We start from the raw sequence: 15,009 nt of genomic DNA, 5'->3' as shown, positions 1-15,009 counted from the left end.
TCCTCCAAAAAATGTATAGTCATACACTTTCTAGTCCGAAAACAATCAATTGTTTTCTGTTGTTTATAAAGCCATGCCTAGCTTTTTCACCCATCATTAACTTAAAGGTGTTTACTTTTTCTGCTCTAAACTTTCCTTCCAATCTTGTATTTCTCTTCTCATACAAGATTCCAATCAAATGTTCATGGTGATTCTCAAGACTTTCTCCTCTACTTGAAATACTTCTCTCCCTATTAAACCCTGCATAGGCAAGCCTCGCCTGTATGTCATTTTCCCACACAAAGACTGCTGCTTCTCTTAACTGAAACTTTTTTAGTAGAAAACCACTTTTGTGGCATTTTCTACTTTTTTCCCTCTTACAGTTATTCGTGTATATTTCAACACTCTTCCTAAAATTGATGCTACTCATTGCATCATATTTACCTTGATAATCTTAACATTTGACATAGTAATGATAATTTTATAATTCCATTAATGCTGTCAAAAATTAAATTCAGAAATTTTTTTACTCCAAGTTTGAGTTTTTACATTCTTTTGTTAAAATAAATTTTTCCACATTGGCTAAATCTACTTGTAAATCTGGCTTTTTTTCTTAATCAAAGCAAACATTGTATTCAAGTCACTCCTAAAATTCTAGTAACAAATTATTCTAAATTAATTTTTTAAATGTATCTTTAGGTGCAATAATGAAGAGTTTTCTTCTAGTTGTGAATGTCCTGGCATTAACCCTGCCTTTTTTGGTAAGTTAATTTCATCTAACCAGTTTGTACTGACTTTAAGAAATTTTTATTTAAGGGCTCTAACTATTCAAATTTCTTAATACAGTTATACCTCATAGACCAAAATATCTACAAACTTGTTATATTTAAGGTTAATTTTTTAAATATTATTTCTATTATAAAATCAAAGTCATGTTCTTTTGGATATCCATTTAGTTCTGTGAATTAAGAAATCATAGTTAATCATATATAGGAAACTTTTAAAATTCTCATACTATAGAGAAAATACATTCTGTGGGGAAAACAATACTGAAAACATTTTAAAATTATAAATGCATTAAAGATAATTCAGAAAGAATAACTACAGAAATCATAGTCCGGGAATCAGAAATTATTTTAATTAAGTTCGTATCTCACCCAGACTCCAATGTCTTTATGGAAACAAAATCCTTCAAAGGTCAACTTTGGTTAAGCTTTTTCACAAGTTTCAAAGACCTTGATACTTCTGCCTTTAATATTCGAATCATTATCTTTTGCTACATTCTTCTCCATTATGTCAATTGACTGACCCCTTTCCAGGGATCCGTGGCCATAAACAGCTTGAAGGTTTGCAGGCATTATCTTGAATTATGTGCAATGTTTTAAGGCTACTGGACCTAGAAAAAGTTCTGTTTTTGTCTTTTAATTTTTTGACTTGTTTTTATTGTTGTTTTGGCTATTGCCTCTTTTTATTTTCATGTTCATCTGGGGATTCTAGGCACTCACAAAGGAGGCAAGCATAATAATGGTATATGTCCACCTCCTGGATTGTAAAATTTTGGGGAGCACTAGTCCTTGTTCTGTAAATCTCTGTAATATTTATTTATTATTAAGTTTAGACTTGCTTTTAAGTTAACATCTATTAATTAATTCTATTATCTGCATGTTGTGCCTATGTATAACATGTCTATTAACTCTATTAGGTCAATTCTTGGAGTCAAAATTACCTTTTAAAACTTTGAGTTCTACAACTCAGATACTTTGTGGCCACCTGAACATTTAGAAGTTAGGTTTTCTCTTTGAGTAATAGGGCTTAAAGTTTAAATCATAAAATGATCCACAAATCCCTGCTGCATAGCAACCTGTTCCTGAGCTACCTGAGCCAGATTTGTCTTTCAAACATTCCTTCCCATTTTCACAAAGGCTTCAGGCCTCAGGGACATGAACAAATATACAGAAAAAAATAATTTAAGTTTATTGATTTTTACCATTCAATCTTATGAGCAGTCAAATTTATACAAATTAAAACATCAATGTGATACCATCTTTTATGTACTATTTTATCCCTTCGCCCAAAATGAAAAGAGTTAGATAATATTTTACTAGCAATTATGTACTAAACTGCATAAATACATAGCCTATTGGTGACATTTTAATTTGGCACAAATTTTCTGTACCACAATTTGATAATTTCTATCAAAGAATCGCTGAAAACTAATGACATTTGTGAAAAATCTTTTTAAGGTATTAATGAAAATTATTAAAAAGGCCACTGGTATACAGATGTTAATCATCTGTCTGTTTATAATTAAAATTTTATCTTAATAGATAACAATAAGAAATAAACATTTCATGACATAATCATTGACAACTTAGTTATCAACTATAAAAATGTAGGTATGAAACCTATGATATAAATTTAAAAAAATGAGATACCACATTTCTTATAAAAACGCAGGATACTTTTTAGACAAGCATATACCAGGAATACATAGCATAGGTTGATATTGCATTAAGGTATCCAGATTGTCAGAATTTTTTAAAGTATACTTTCTATAATATTCATATTACTTCTTTTTTTTTTTTTTTTTTTTTTTTTTTGAGACAGAGTCTCACTCTGTCACCCAGGCTGGAGTGCAGTGGTACGATCTTGGCTTACTGCAACCTCTGCCTCCCAGGATCAAGCAATTCTCCTGCCTCAGCCTCCTGAGTAGCTGGGACTACAAGCTCCCGCCACCATGCCCAGTTTATTTTTGTATTTTTAGTAGAGGCAGGGTTTCACCATGTTGGCCAAGCTGGTCTTGAACTCCTGACCTCAGATGATCCACCCACCTCTGCCTCCCAAGGTGCTGGGATTACACAGTGAGACACCATGCCCAGACTCATATTACTTCTTTACATTTTAAACCAATGATTTAATATATTTAAAGAAAAGCAAGTCTTTGTCTTAAAGCAAGGAAACTTTATTACCTTCTCAAATTTCTGATTTTCTATACTCACACCTTCCAAAAGGTTTCTAGAGTCATTTTATACCCAACGAATACATGTGTAAAAACATGTCCTAAACCAGAACTGCCAATTTAAAACTATTTAATATTATACCTCCTTTCAAAAGTTTCTAAAAGCTTTGGAGTTTTTAGTTTTATAAATACATGTCCATAAAATTGTGTTCTCACTCCTGATTCTCTAAATATGTCACAATTCAAAACTAAGAAAAGCACTATAAAAACAAATGAAAGATGGTATTTAAAACACATATTTATATGTTAAGGTTATGCAAGAGGCAATATTTTAAATCATCTAAGTAAACCTTATGAATCATCTTAGTATGAGAGCAGAGAAAGGAAAAAAGGCTCAATACTCCTCTAATTTTTAACAATGTATATTTAATAAAAACTGAATAGAAATTATTCATACTTTTCATTTAAGTGTATTGTGTATTTGCTGGCACAGCGGTCAGATGAATAGATTTTTCCCACAGTGACTTTTTCATTCTAGGTGGTTATATTTAAAGACAATATAAACATGAAGTTTATTATTACTAATCAGTTACACTACTGTTGCTTCTTAAGTAGTCCAACAAGCCTCATAGATCAATCATGAAAAATGTTTTAAAAAATAAAAAAAAAACATATTTTGCCTTTAACGCAAAATTTTATTTAACTGATTTAAGTCTTCCTTTTTTTTTTCTTACTTCTTCTGGAACTCCCTAGGCTGCAGAGGTTCAAAACCAGAAACAACCAGCAGTAAGTCTATTTCAGTTATTTCTATTAGAGGCATGAACTGCAAAATATATTCTGTAAAGGTCAGTCATACTACAGATGCCTTCTGTCTAAAACTTAAATATTTCATCTCATTAAATAATCTAATAATATTTCCAAAATTCATTTCAGCAAAAGGTGATATGAATCAACATTGACGTTCTAGCTGAAAGTTTTGTTTTCTTATATAACCTGTCATGTATCTTTGGTTTTCAGGTATATTTCACAATATGAGAAAACTCTTTCAGCATTTCATATTGGAAAAAAATGAAAACATAAGTAAAGCTTAATATTTCCCCTTTCCACTTTTTAAGACAAGGAAAGGTCCTTCTCTGACCCCTCCTAGAATACTTCTCATACATCTATATTTACTTCCCCTTTTGTTCCCCACATATGTTTGAATACATTAAATATATCTCATTTTAGGAGTTTGCTTTGTAGTATAATTTTTCTGATTTATTTCTATTTATACGGAAAGGTCTACCAATGAATTTTTATTACAAATTTTTAAATAGAGGCACGTAGTTATAGACAATTCTTTTTTTTAAACATACCCTAAGTTCTAGGGTACATGTGCACAGCATGCAGATTTGTTACATATGTATACCTGTGCCATGTTGGTGTGCTGCATCTATTAACTCGTCATTTACATTAGGTATATCTCCTAACGCTATCCCTCCTCCCTCCCCCCACCCCATGACAGGTCCCCAGTGTGTGATGTTCCCCTTCCTGTGTCCAAGTGTTCTCATTGTTCAATTTCCACCTATGAGTGAGAACATGCGGTGTTTGGCTTTTTGTCCTTGTGATAGTTTGCTGAGAATGATGGTTTCCACCTTCACCCATGTCCCTACAAAGGGCATGAACTCATCCTTTTGATGGCTTCATAGTATTCCATGGTGTATATGTGCCACATTTTCTTAATCCAGTCTATCATTGATGGATATTTGGGTTGGTTCCAAGTCTTTGCTATTGTGAATAGTGCTGCAATAAACATACGCGTGCATGTGTCTTTATAACAGTATGATTTATAACCCTTTGGGTATATACCCAGCAATGGGATGGCTGGGTCAAATGGTATTTCTAGCTCTAGATCCTTGAGGAATTGCCACACTGTCTTCCACAATGGTTGAACTAGTTTACAGTCCCACCAACAGTGTAAAAGTGTTCCTATTTTTCCACATCCTCTCCAGCACCTGTTGTTTCTCGACTTTTCAATGATCACCATCCTAACCGGTGTGAGATGGTATCTCATTGTGGTTTTGATTCACATTTCTCTGATAACCAGTGATGATGAGCATTTTTTTCATGTGTCTGTTGACTGCATGAATGTCTTCTTTTGAGAAGTTCATATCCTTCGCCCACTTTTTGATGGGGTTGTTTTTTTCTTGTAAATTTCAGTTCTTTGTAGATTCTGGATATTAGCCCTTTGTCAGATGAGTAGATTGCAAAAATTTTCTCCCATTCTGTAGGTTGCCTGTTCACTCTGATGGTAGTTCCTTTTGCTGTGCAGAAGCTCTTTAGTTTAATTATATCCCATTGGTCAATTTTGGTTTTTGTTGCCATTGCTTTTTGTGTTTTAGACATGAAGTCCTTGCCCATGTCTATGTTCTGAATGGTATTGCCTAGGTTTTCTTCTGGGGTTTTCATGGTTTTAGGTCTAACATTTAAGTCTTTAATCCATTTTGAATTAATTTTTGTACAAGGTGTAAGGAAGGGATCCAGTTTCAGCTTTCTACATATCATTAGCCAATTTTCCCAGCACCATTTATTAAATAGGGAGTCCGTTCCTCATTTCTTGTTTTTGTCAGGTTTGTCAAAAATCAGATGGTTGTAGATGTGTTGTGTTATTTCTGAGGTCTCTGTTCTGTTCCACTGGTCTATATCTCTGTTTTGGTACCAGTACAATGCTGTTTTCGTTACTGTAGCCTTGTAGTATAATTTGAAGTCAGGTAGCCTGATGCCTCCAGCTTTGTTCTTTTCACTTAGGATTGTCTTGGCAATGTGGGGTCTTTTTCAAGTCCATATCAACTTTAAAGTAGTTTTTTTTCAATTCTGTGAAGAAAGTCATTGGTAGCTTGATGGGGATGGCAGTGAATCTATAAATTACCTTGGGCAGTATGGCCATTTTCACAACATTGATTCTTCCTATCCATGAGCATGGAATGTTCTTCCATTTGTTTGTGTCCTCTTTTATTTTGTTGAGCAGTGGATTTTAGTTCTCCTTGAATAGGTCCTTCACATCCCTTGTAAGTTGGATTCCTAGGTATTTTATTCTCTTTGAAGCTATTGTGAATGGGAGTTCATTCATGATTTGGCTCTCTGTTTGTCTGTTATTGGTGTATAAGAATGCTTGTGATTTTTGCACATTGATTTTGTATCCTGAGACTTTGCTGAAGGTGCTTATCAGCTTAAGAAGATTTGGGGCTGTGATCATGGGGTTTTCTAAATATACAATCATGTCATCTGCTAATAGGGACAATTTGACTTCCTCTTCTCCTAACTGAATACCCGTTATTTCTTTCTCCTGCCTGATTGCCCTGGCCAGAACTTCCAACATTATTTTGAATAGGAGCAGTGAGAGAGGACATCTCTTTCTTGCGCCAGTTTTCAAAGGGAATGCTTCCAGTTTTTGCCCATTTAATATGATATTGACTGTGGGTTCATCATAAATAGCTCTTATTATTGTGAGATGTGTCCCATCAATACCTAATTAATATTGAGAGTTTTTAGCATGAAGGGCTGTTGAATTTTGTCAAAGGTCCTTTCTGCATCTATTGAGAAGAGCAACTCCAAGACACATAATTGTCAGATTCATCAAAGTTTAAATGAAGGAAAAAATGTTAAGGGCAGCCAGAGTGAAAGGTCGGGTTACCCACAAAGGGAAGCCCATCAGACTAACAGTGAATCTCTCCGCAGAAACTCTACAAGCCAGAATAGAGTAGGGGTCAATATTCAACATTCTTGAAGAAAAGAATTTTCAACCCAGAATTGCATATCCAGCCAAACTAAGCTTCATAAGTGAAGGAGAAATAAAATCATTTACAGACAAGCAAATGCTGAGAGATTTCGTCACCACCAGGCCTGCCTTACAAGATCTCCTGAAGGAAGCAGTAAACATGGAAAGGAACTACCAGTACCAGCCACTGCAAAAACATGCCAAATTGTAAAGACCATCCATGCTAAGATATAGACAATTCTTTATCTAATCTTTTGTGAAGAAAATTAAACAAAAAAAAAAAAAATCCAAAATTCAAATCCAGGAATCACTCCACATCACGTTATATTACTATTCTGCTATAATTAGTTTAGGAAAAATAAATGTGCTCTTAGGCTAATTTTTAAATAAATAAAATTTGAGATCAATTACAAATATGTGGTGAGAATACATATGTGTGTGTGTGCCATTTTGTGTGTGTCTGCATGTTGTGCTTGCTTATAACATGTCAAAGTTCTGAGTGAGATTTTTCTCTGTGTTGTACCTATAATAGCTAACATGTCAGATCACTTTCTATATATGCCAAACTCTGGGCAATATGGTTTACATTATGAATAAACTCATCTAATTTCTTTGAAACAAATATTATATTGATATTATCAAAATAATATTTATAATATTGAAAATCATGAAGTGGAAAGGCAATGTACAAATCAACATCTTATAAATAATATTGTTGCTGGGTTCCCTACTTCTAATATCTTACTCAATGGCACATACTATATTATTTCAAAAAATGCAGATTTAAGGTATTTCCACATTTGGGTCTATAATAATAATATTCTGTATAATTTATTCTTTTTTTGTAGTGCCATGAGAACGGTGAAAGACGGTTCTATCAGAAAACAGCTCCATATGTCCCAATGTATTATGTGCCAAATAGCTATCCTTATTATGGAACCAATTTGTACCAACATAGACCAGCTACAGCAATTAATAATCCATATGTGCCTCGCACATATTATGCAAACCCAGCTGTAGTTAGGCCACATGCCCAAATTCCTCAGCGGCAATACCTACCAAATAGCCACTTACCCACTGTGGTACGTCGCCCAAACCTACATCCATCATTTATTGCCATCCCCCCAAAGAAAATTCAGGATAAAATAATCATCCCTACCATCAATACCATCACCACTGTTGAACCTACACCAGCTCCTACCATTGAACCAACGGTGGACAATGTAGTCACTCCAGAAGATTTTTCAGAGTCCATCATCACGAGCACCCCTGAGACAACCACAGTCTCAGTTACTACACCTACGGCATGAAAACACCAAGGAAATACCAAAGAAGACAACACAGGTAAATGAACAATATACAAAATGAATAATTCTGACAAGAAGCATGGATTTATGAATACAACCATAAATTCTAAAATAGTACAAATAGATAAACTAAGTGTATTACAGAAGCAGAAAAAACAGGGTACTTACAATTTTACATTGGTAAACCCATAGCATTGATATACCAGATTCTGTTCCAACTAGAAATTTAAAATAATTTTATTTGACAAAGTGAAAATAATTGGCAACTTTATTATCAAACTTTTTTATGACAATTGGGACACTCTTAGAATCTAATAGTTTTATTTCATCCTTATTCACACACAAACTATGACAGTAGAGTAAAACAGCAAGTAACACTTTCATGATTTTTATTTCAAAAGTAATTTTAGAAGAAGTTATATAGAATATGGGTTTAAGTAAATTTTAATTCTGTAACAATTCTCTTGCACTCTCATTGTAGTATGAAGAGTGAAAGGAACGATATGTTTCCATGCATTTCTTTATTTCAGACATCATTTCCAAATGATTCATGAAGTTAAGCCTCTCATATTTCTCCTATTCTAAGATAAACCCATGGAAGAATTATAATGCTTAACTTGAAAAACATAAATATTAAAAGGATACTTTCAGAACACTGAATGTGATGCAAAATGTTACTATTTATTACTTGGACCAATGGATAATGGTAGAGTTTAAAATAATCTGAAACTTATGAGAAGAATTTAAACAAATAGAATGATTAACAAAGTGAAAAATATCCAAAGAGTGTAAAATACTTTGGGGAGGCTGGGCGTGGTGACTCACGCCTGTAATCATAACACTTTGGGAGGCCGAGGCGGGTGGATCACAAGATCAGGAGATCGAGACCATCCTGGCTAACATGGTGAAACCCCTTCTCTACTAAAAATACAAAAAATTAGCCGGGCTTGGTGGCGGGCGCCTGTAGTTCCAGCTACTCAGGAGGTGAAGCAGGAGAATGGCATGAACCCAGGAGGCAGAGCTTGCAGTGAGCCGAGATCGCGCCACTGCACTCCAGCCTGGGCGACAGAGCGAGACTCCGACTCAAAAAAAATAAAAAATTAAAAAATTAAAAACACACTTTGGGGAGAAAATTGCAAAATTTTGAGTTTCTTTGCAACAAATATTTTCAGTCCATCAGATATTTACATGTTTTATGATCTAAAATACCAGACAATGGTCTGCGATATCATGGGACTACTATTAGCCCAGAAAAGGTTGCTTCTTTCATCTTCTTGCCTAATGACCATAGGCTGGTCATTACTTTCTCTGAATTTTTATTTTCTCATTTCTGGTTGCTATGAGACTCAAGTGAGAATGCACATGTGAAAGGATTTTAAAAACTGATCGATCTGTAAAATGTCATGTATTGGAAAAGATAAAGTAAAATTAATAAATATTAACATTTATTTTTAATCAATATCCTAAGTCTCCACCAAATGATAAAAACTGTGCATAATTATGTCTGTTGATTCCCATAGTGACTATATGAAAAACAGATACTATTCCTATCTCAAATTTAGGGATAAAAACCAGTAGGACTGAGGACATTAAGTAAATTATCACAGCTAGAACATGCAAATGGGAGGCAAACCAAACCTGTTTAATATCAGACAGTGGGGCTTAATTACTATGTCATTTATTTTTATATGGGCTAACTTGCCAAAAACCAGGAAAAATACACTGTGATTTCCTTAGACTAGCGTATGGGTAAAGTGTGTTGTTTAGTTGCTGTTCAACAGGATATCTGTTAAGAAAAAGAGAATAAGAGCTGGTTAGACAGCTGGCTTATCCTATTTTTGAGAACAAAATAAGAAAATTTTATTAAAGACCACATGAAAGCAAGTTATTTAATAAGTAGTTACATATTTTACTGATGCAAAATGTAAAGAAACATGTAAAGGACAGTTTTTCTGTAAATATTACATGTCTATTATTTTCAGTTTACTATATGCCTATTTTAAATATTTAAATTTAAATATTTAATCTCATTAACTTATGGGATACAGACAAAAAAGAAAAATTATGGAAGCTAAATAAATATGTATCATGAGAACTGTTAACACACTATGAATAAATTTCTAAACTATCTTTATTTTTTATAGGACTTGCTGAAACCAAACAACTACTTCACACTCCTTCAGTCATTTGTCCACCTTCAGTCAACTGAAAATGTGATTTTCACAGATTCAGCTCTTCTCTCCTTACATTTTACATTCATGCCACATTCAATATTTTGATTCTTGCACAATAAAGCCAACTGATTGCAACTGATTCTTTGAGAGGAGTTTGCAAAGGGACCTCAGGGATCTCTGAAACTTTGAAATGCTGACAAATTTAGTGTGAGTTAGAGTACACAAATTTACCTAAAAGCAGAGTTCATAGTTTCATCAGGTTCTCAAAAGTGGTTCATGGTCTGACACTAAGAATTTCTCCTCTAGGATGACACTGGGACCAGAGAAGAGCCAAGCCATAGTGTTCCAATCCAGGGGACTACAGAACGACTCTTGAGAGCCATGGGAACTCTAGAGTTAGAATTAAATTTAAGTGCCCAAATGTATTTCTAACATTAGTCTAGATTATTTCTAAGAGCAAATTCTGGGCACAGGCAAATTACAAATGTCCACAATTACAAACACAGATACGTTGCAAAATTATAAATGTTGACAGAGACTCTAGACATGCATGACCATATCTCCCCACACTGGAAGCCACAGTCTCACATCTGTTCAAACACTCACACACACACATCACATATCAGAAAGCTTCTGGAATTCAGATATTCCAGTTCGGAAAAACTTGTAAATATTCAAGGTCCAAGGATATGACATAGCTGTTTTCTTAAACAAATATTGCAAGGAAAATCAGGTCACCTTTGTGCTTGGTCATATTTAACATGCCAGAAAAAATAAAACTCACTCAGCCCTTACAAAATGTTTACTGGTCATTTATCTAATCTGCTGTGACTCCCAACAGATGTGTTATTATTAGGATTGATTTACAGTCTTTTACCTGCTCTCTCACTCAAATGGAGAGTCTGCAACAGAGGCATGGAAGGAATATGACATGACTAGACCTTATTTGCTATGACCGTTAATGATATTATTAATTTCTTGAAAAACAAAGTAAATATGTGGAAAAGGCAAAATTTATATCATTAAAAATCTTATCACCTATTATATACAAGGTATTTCAAGAACACAAACAATAATAATGGCTGATAACAATAAGTAACAAGCAGTTATAAAGTACATAATATTTGCCAATCTTCTATTTGTTTGTATGTATTTACTCATTTAATATGTAGTCATGAACTACATATATTTGTTCTTGTTGTTATTATAAGTGAAAGAGAAATGAAGTAATTTTCCCCATGTGAGGCTAAGATTTGAACTCAAAGTCTTGCTTTAAAGTCCATGCTCTTTAAAAACCGACACATGGAACAGCGTAAAGAACCCATACATAAACCTGAACGTATGCAGTCAACTAATTTTCAGCAAGGGTGCAAAGAAGACACAATAGCAAAATTATAGTCTTTTTAATAAATGGTGCTGGAAAAACTAGATATCACATGCAAAATAATGATATTGGACCCATATGTTACACCATACACAAAAATCTGCTCAAAATGGATAAAAAGTCAATGTAAGATTCGAAACCTTAAAATTGCTAGAAGAATACATAGGGAGAAAGCTCCTTGACATTGGCCTTGGCAAAAATTGTTTTGGATATCACACTAAAAGCTCTGGCTACAAAATCAAAAATAAGTAAATAAACTACATCAAACTAAAAAGCTTCTGCTCAGCAAAGAAAATAATCAACAAAATAAAAACCCCATATGTTGGGAGAAAATATTTGCAAACCATTTATCTAATAAGGGATTAATATCCAAAATACATAAAGAACTCACATATGAAAGGATGATCAGCATCACTATCAAGAAAATGCAAATCAAAACCACAATAAGATATCACATCACATCTGTTAGGATGACTTTCAAAAAGACAAGGGATAACAAGTGTTGACAAGGATGTGGACAAAAGGGAATCTTTGTGCATTGTTGGTGGGAATGTAGATAGGTGCAGCCATTGTGAAAAGCAGTGTGGAGGTGCCTATAGAAAATAAAAATAGAATTAGTGTATGACCCAAAAGACCCTTTTCTGGGTATCTACTCAAAGGAAATGAAATCACCCTTCGAAACGATATTTGCACTCTCTTGTTCATTGCAGCATTAGTCATAACAGCCAGTGTGGAAAAAACCTAAGTGTACATCAAGGGACATGGATAAAATATGTTGAAACACACACACACACACACACACACACACAAACACACAGGGATATTATTCAGCCTTAAAAAAAAGAAAGAGATTCTGCTATTTGCCACAACATGGATGAACTTTGAAGTTGTAGGACAGAAAGCTAATTTCACTTACATGTGGAATAAAAAAAAAAAAAAATCTGTCAAATACATAAAAACAGAGAACAAAATGGTAGCTACCAGGGATGGGCCACACTGGAAAGATGTAGGTCAAAGAATACAGAGTTGAATGCAGGATGAGTAAGTCTAGAGATTTAATGTACAACATGAGAACTACAGTTAATAATATTGTATTTTATTTGAGGTTTTTGTTAACAGATTTTTGGTGCTCTTGACACACATAAAAATGGTAACATTGTGAAATGATCAAAGTGTTAATTTGCTTGATTGTAGTAACCATAGCACTATGTATATAAAAAATTATGTTGTATACCTTAAATATGTAAAATAAAAAATAAAAAGTCTATGCTCTTAATCATGTAAAAACTACTATAAAATCATTTTCAATGTAGCAAGTGAAATAAAATGTGAAGCAAAATACTTTGAAACAAGAAAAACATTCTTAATATTGGCTCATATTAATATGATTATGTCTCATTAAATAACATTAATAATGAGTTGCCAAAAGTAATATTTAAGTTAAACACTTACCTCCCAGATATGATGTTAATCCATATTTGCATCAATTGGATTAACTAACTGGAATATGTACTTAATCCCTCAGCTACTATTTTTACATGTTCACAAAATACATTGTTGAGCTGCTTATCTTTGACTTGGATAAATTACTTCGGATGCAAGGATTCATCCAGGTAGAAGTGGTTTGTTACACATGAGAAATTCGGTTGTTGGCACAGAAGAGATCTGATCTGGAGATGGTCACCTGTAGTCATTTACTTCTGTCGATTACTAGTTGATTGCTCACTGTAAATACAGCATGTTTCCCTCCCACCTCTAAGATATCATAGTAAAATGAGACTTAGAAAAACATTTTATTTCTCAATCCTGCAAAATAGCCATATTTGAAAGTTCCCAGGTACTCAGAATCCAGTGCTACATTATATAACAAGTGTTTACATAGCACTTTAAAATGTAAAAAGCACTTGTACACATGCTGACCTTTTAATCTTCACCAATAAACTCTTGAAGTAATTTGTTATTGATCCTCATTTTACATATGTGGAAACAACTCCACATGGACAAACATATGGTAGTGAAAATGTATAGGGTTCATATTTGTATAGAATCTGATCAAAGTGTCAGCTCAATATTAGCTGTGTAACTTTGGGCAATAAATATAATGGAAAGTATTATTTATTGATTTATTGATGTACCATCAGGCTCTATAACAAGGGTTTTATAGGTATTTATTTTATATTGCATTCTCTTAGGAAAGTACTATTATTATACTTATGTAGATATGAGGAAATTGAGGCTCAGAGGGATTAAGTAATTTGGTTAAGATAAGAAAATACTGAGTAGTAGAATTTAGCTTTGAACTCTAGCAATTCAATCCACCAACCCTCATTATCATAACACTAGGACACATAACCTTTACTCTGATTAGAGTATTCAAGGTATTAGAGTACCTTATTATCATTGTCATATCCATTATCATATCACTAGAACATATAACCTTTTATCTGATTAAAGTAATTAAGGTATTAGAGTACGTTATATTAGTTGGTCATTCAATAAATGTTCATTCATTTATCCCTTAACTCCCTAAGTGATATTGCCAAGGACATCTGTTGTCCTTAAGATAAAGTCCATTTTCATAGTCCTGTTGTTTACCTTCCCACTTCATTTCTCTTCATTAGATCATCATGCTATTCACCCCAGTGACTCAAAGACTTCTGTCACTGCTTTAGCTATACCATCACCATCCTCCAGCACTTTTCTGAAGCTGCTCAGATCACCATGATAATTCATAGCATCTAATCAAAATTTGAATCCCTGACTTATATCCTTGAGGAAATAGTTCCTGAACTTCCAAAATCAAGTGATCCACTAATGTGCCACCCAGCATCCTGCCCCTCCCAGCTCCTCTGTCCCTTAATACTCCTTAAACTCGATGATACTGGCCTCTCCACCTCTCCCACCAGGGCTATAAACCCTAGAGACTGTGTTCTGCTCACCACTGTCTCTCCAAGGTGAGGTCTAATAGAGCGTAGCAGCTAAATAAATATTTGTTAAGCAAATAAACAAGGAAAGGAAAAATGGACTGTTGGTGACTAAAGTAGAAATACTGATTTAATTGAATTAAATAGCCTAGGCTTTTCTTACCAAAATCCAGAAAGTAAAAGCAGTGTTGACCTTAACAGTTCACTAGTGATTATGAATCAAAGCTATCAAAGGCAATGATACACTGTCAGGCCAACTTTAAATACAAAAGAAAATTACTCAAATTATATTATCAATCACAGAAATCTGAAAGTGTAAAGAGAGAATGTTTTTATAATTTAATCTCAGTTTTCAAGGAAAGAAAATTGAATGTCAACAGAATGATAAACAAATTGCTATATCAATATTATATATTATCTTAACTCTAGTTCAATATTTGGAAGAAGATGGTAGCATCTCCTCTTCTTAATCTTCCTAACCTGATATGCTATCATAGTTGCCAGATGTCCATGATATTGGGATAA

The 15,009-nt window shown here is 33.7% G+C and overlaps 1 protein-coding gene across 1 annotated transcript; it reads left to right on the top strand.

Moving 5' to 3' along the window:
* The first annotated feature begins 686 nt into the window (after positions 1–686).
* On the top strand, positions 687–8,032 carry CSN3 (casein kappa). Its single transcript, XM_005555144.5, has 3 exons — positions 687–740; positions 3,692–3,724; positions 7,544–8,032. Exons 1-3 carry the CDS (start codon positions 687–689, stop codon positions 8,003–8,005), a joined length of 549 nt encoding a protein of 182 aa, XP_005555201.3. The 3' UTR covers positions 8,006–8,032.
* The last annotated feature ends 6,977 nt before the right edge of the window (positions 8,033–15,009 follow it).

The sequence above is a fragment of the Macaca fascicularis genome, chromosome 5 (genome assembly GCF_037993035.2).
Source record: "Macaca fascicularis isolate 582-1 chromosome 5, T2T-MFA8v1.1".
Classification (NCBI taxonomy): Eukaryota; Metazoa; Chordata; class Mammalia; order Primates; family Cercopithecidae; genus Macaca; species Macaca fascicularis.
Note: the sequence above shows the minus strand (reverse complement) of the source record. Positions and strands in the feature narration are given on the sequence as shown.

Bases quoted from the DNA above. Each gene is read 5' to 3' on its own strand.
- CSN3 (XM_005555144.5), top strand. From the start codon at position 687: ATGAAGAGTTTTCTTCTAGTTGTGAATGTCCTGGCATTAACCCTGCCT. The intron at 741-3,691 runs GTAAGTTAATTT...GGAACTCCCTAG, and splicing joins CATTAACCCTGCCTTTTTTG to GCTGCAGAGGTTCAAAACCA. The intron at 3,725-7,543 runs GTAAGTCTATTT...CTTTTTTTGTAG, and splicing joins AAAACCAGAAACAACCAGCA to TGCCATGAGAACGGTGAAAG.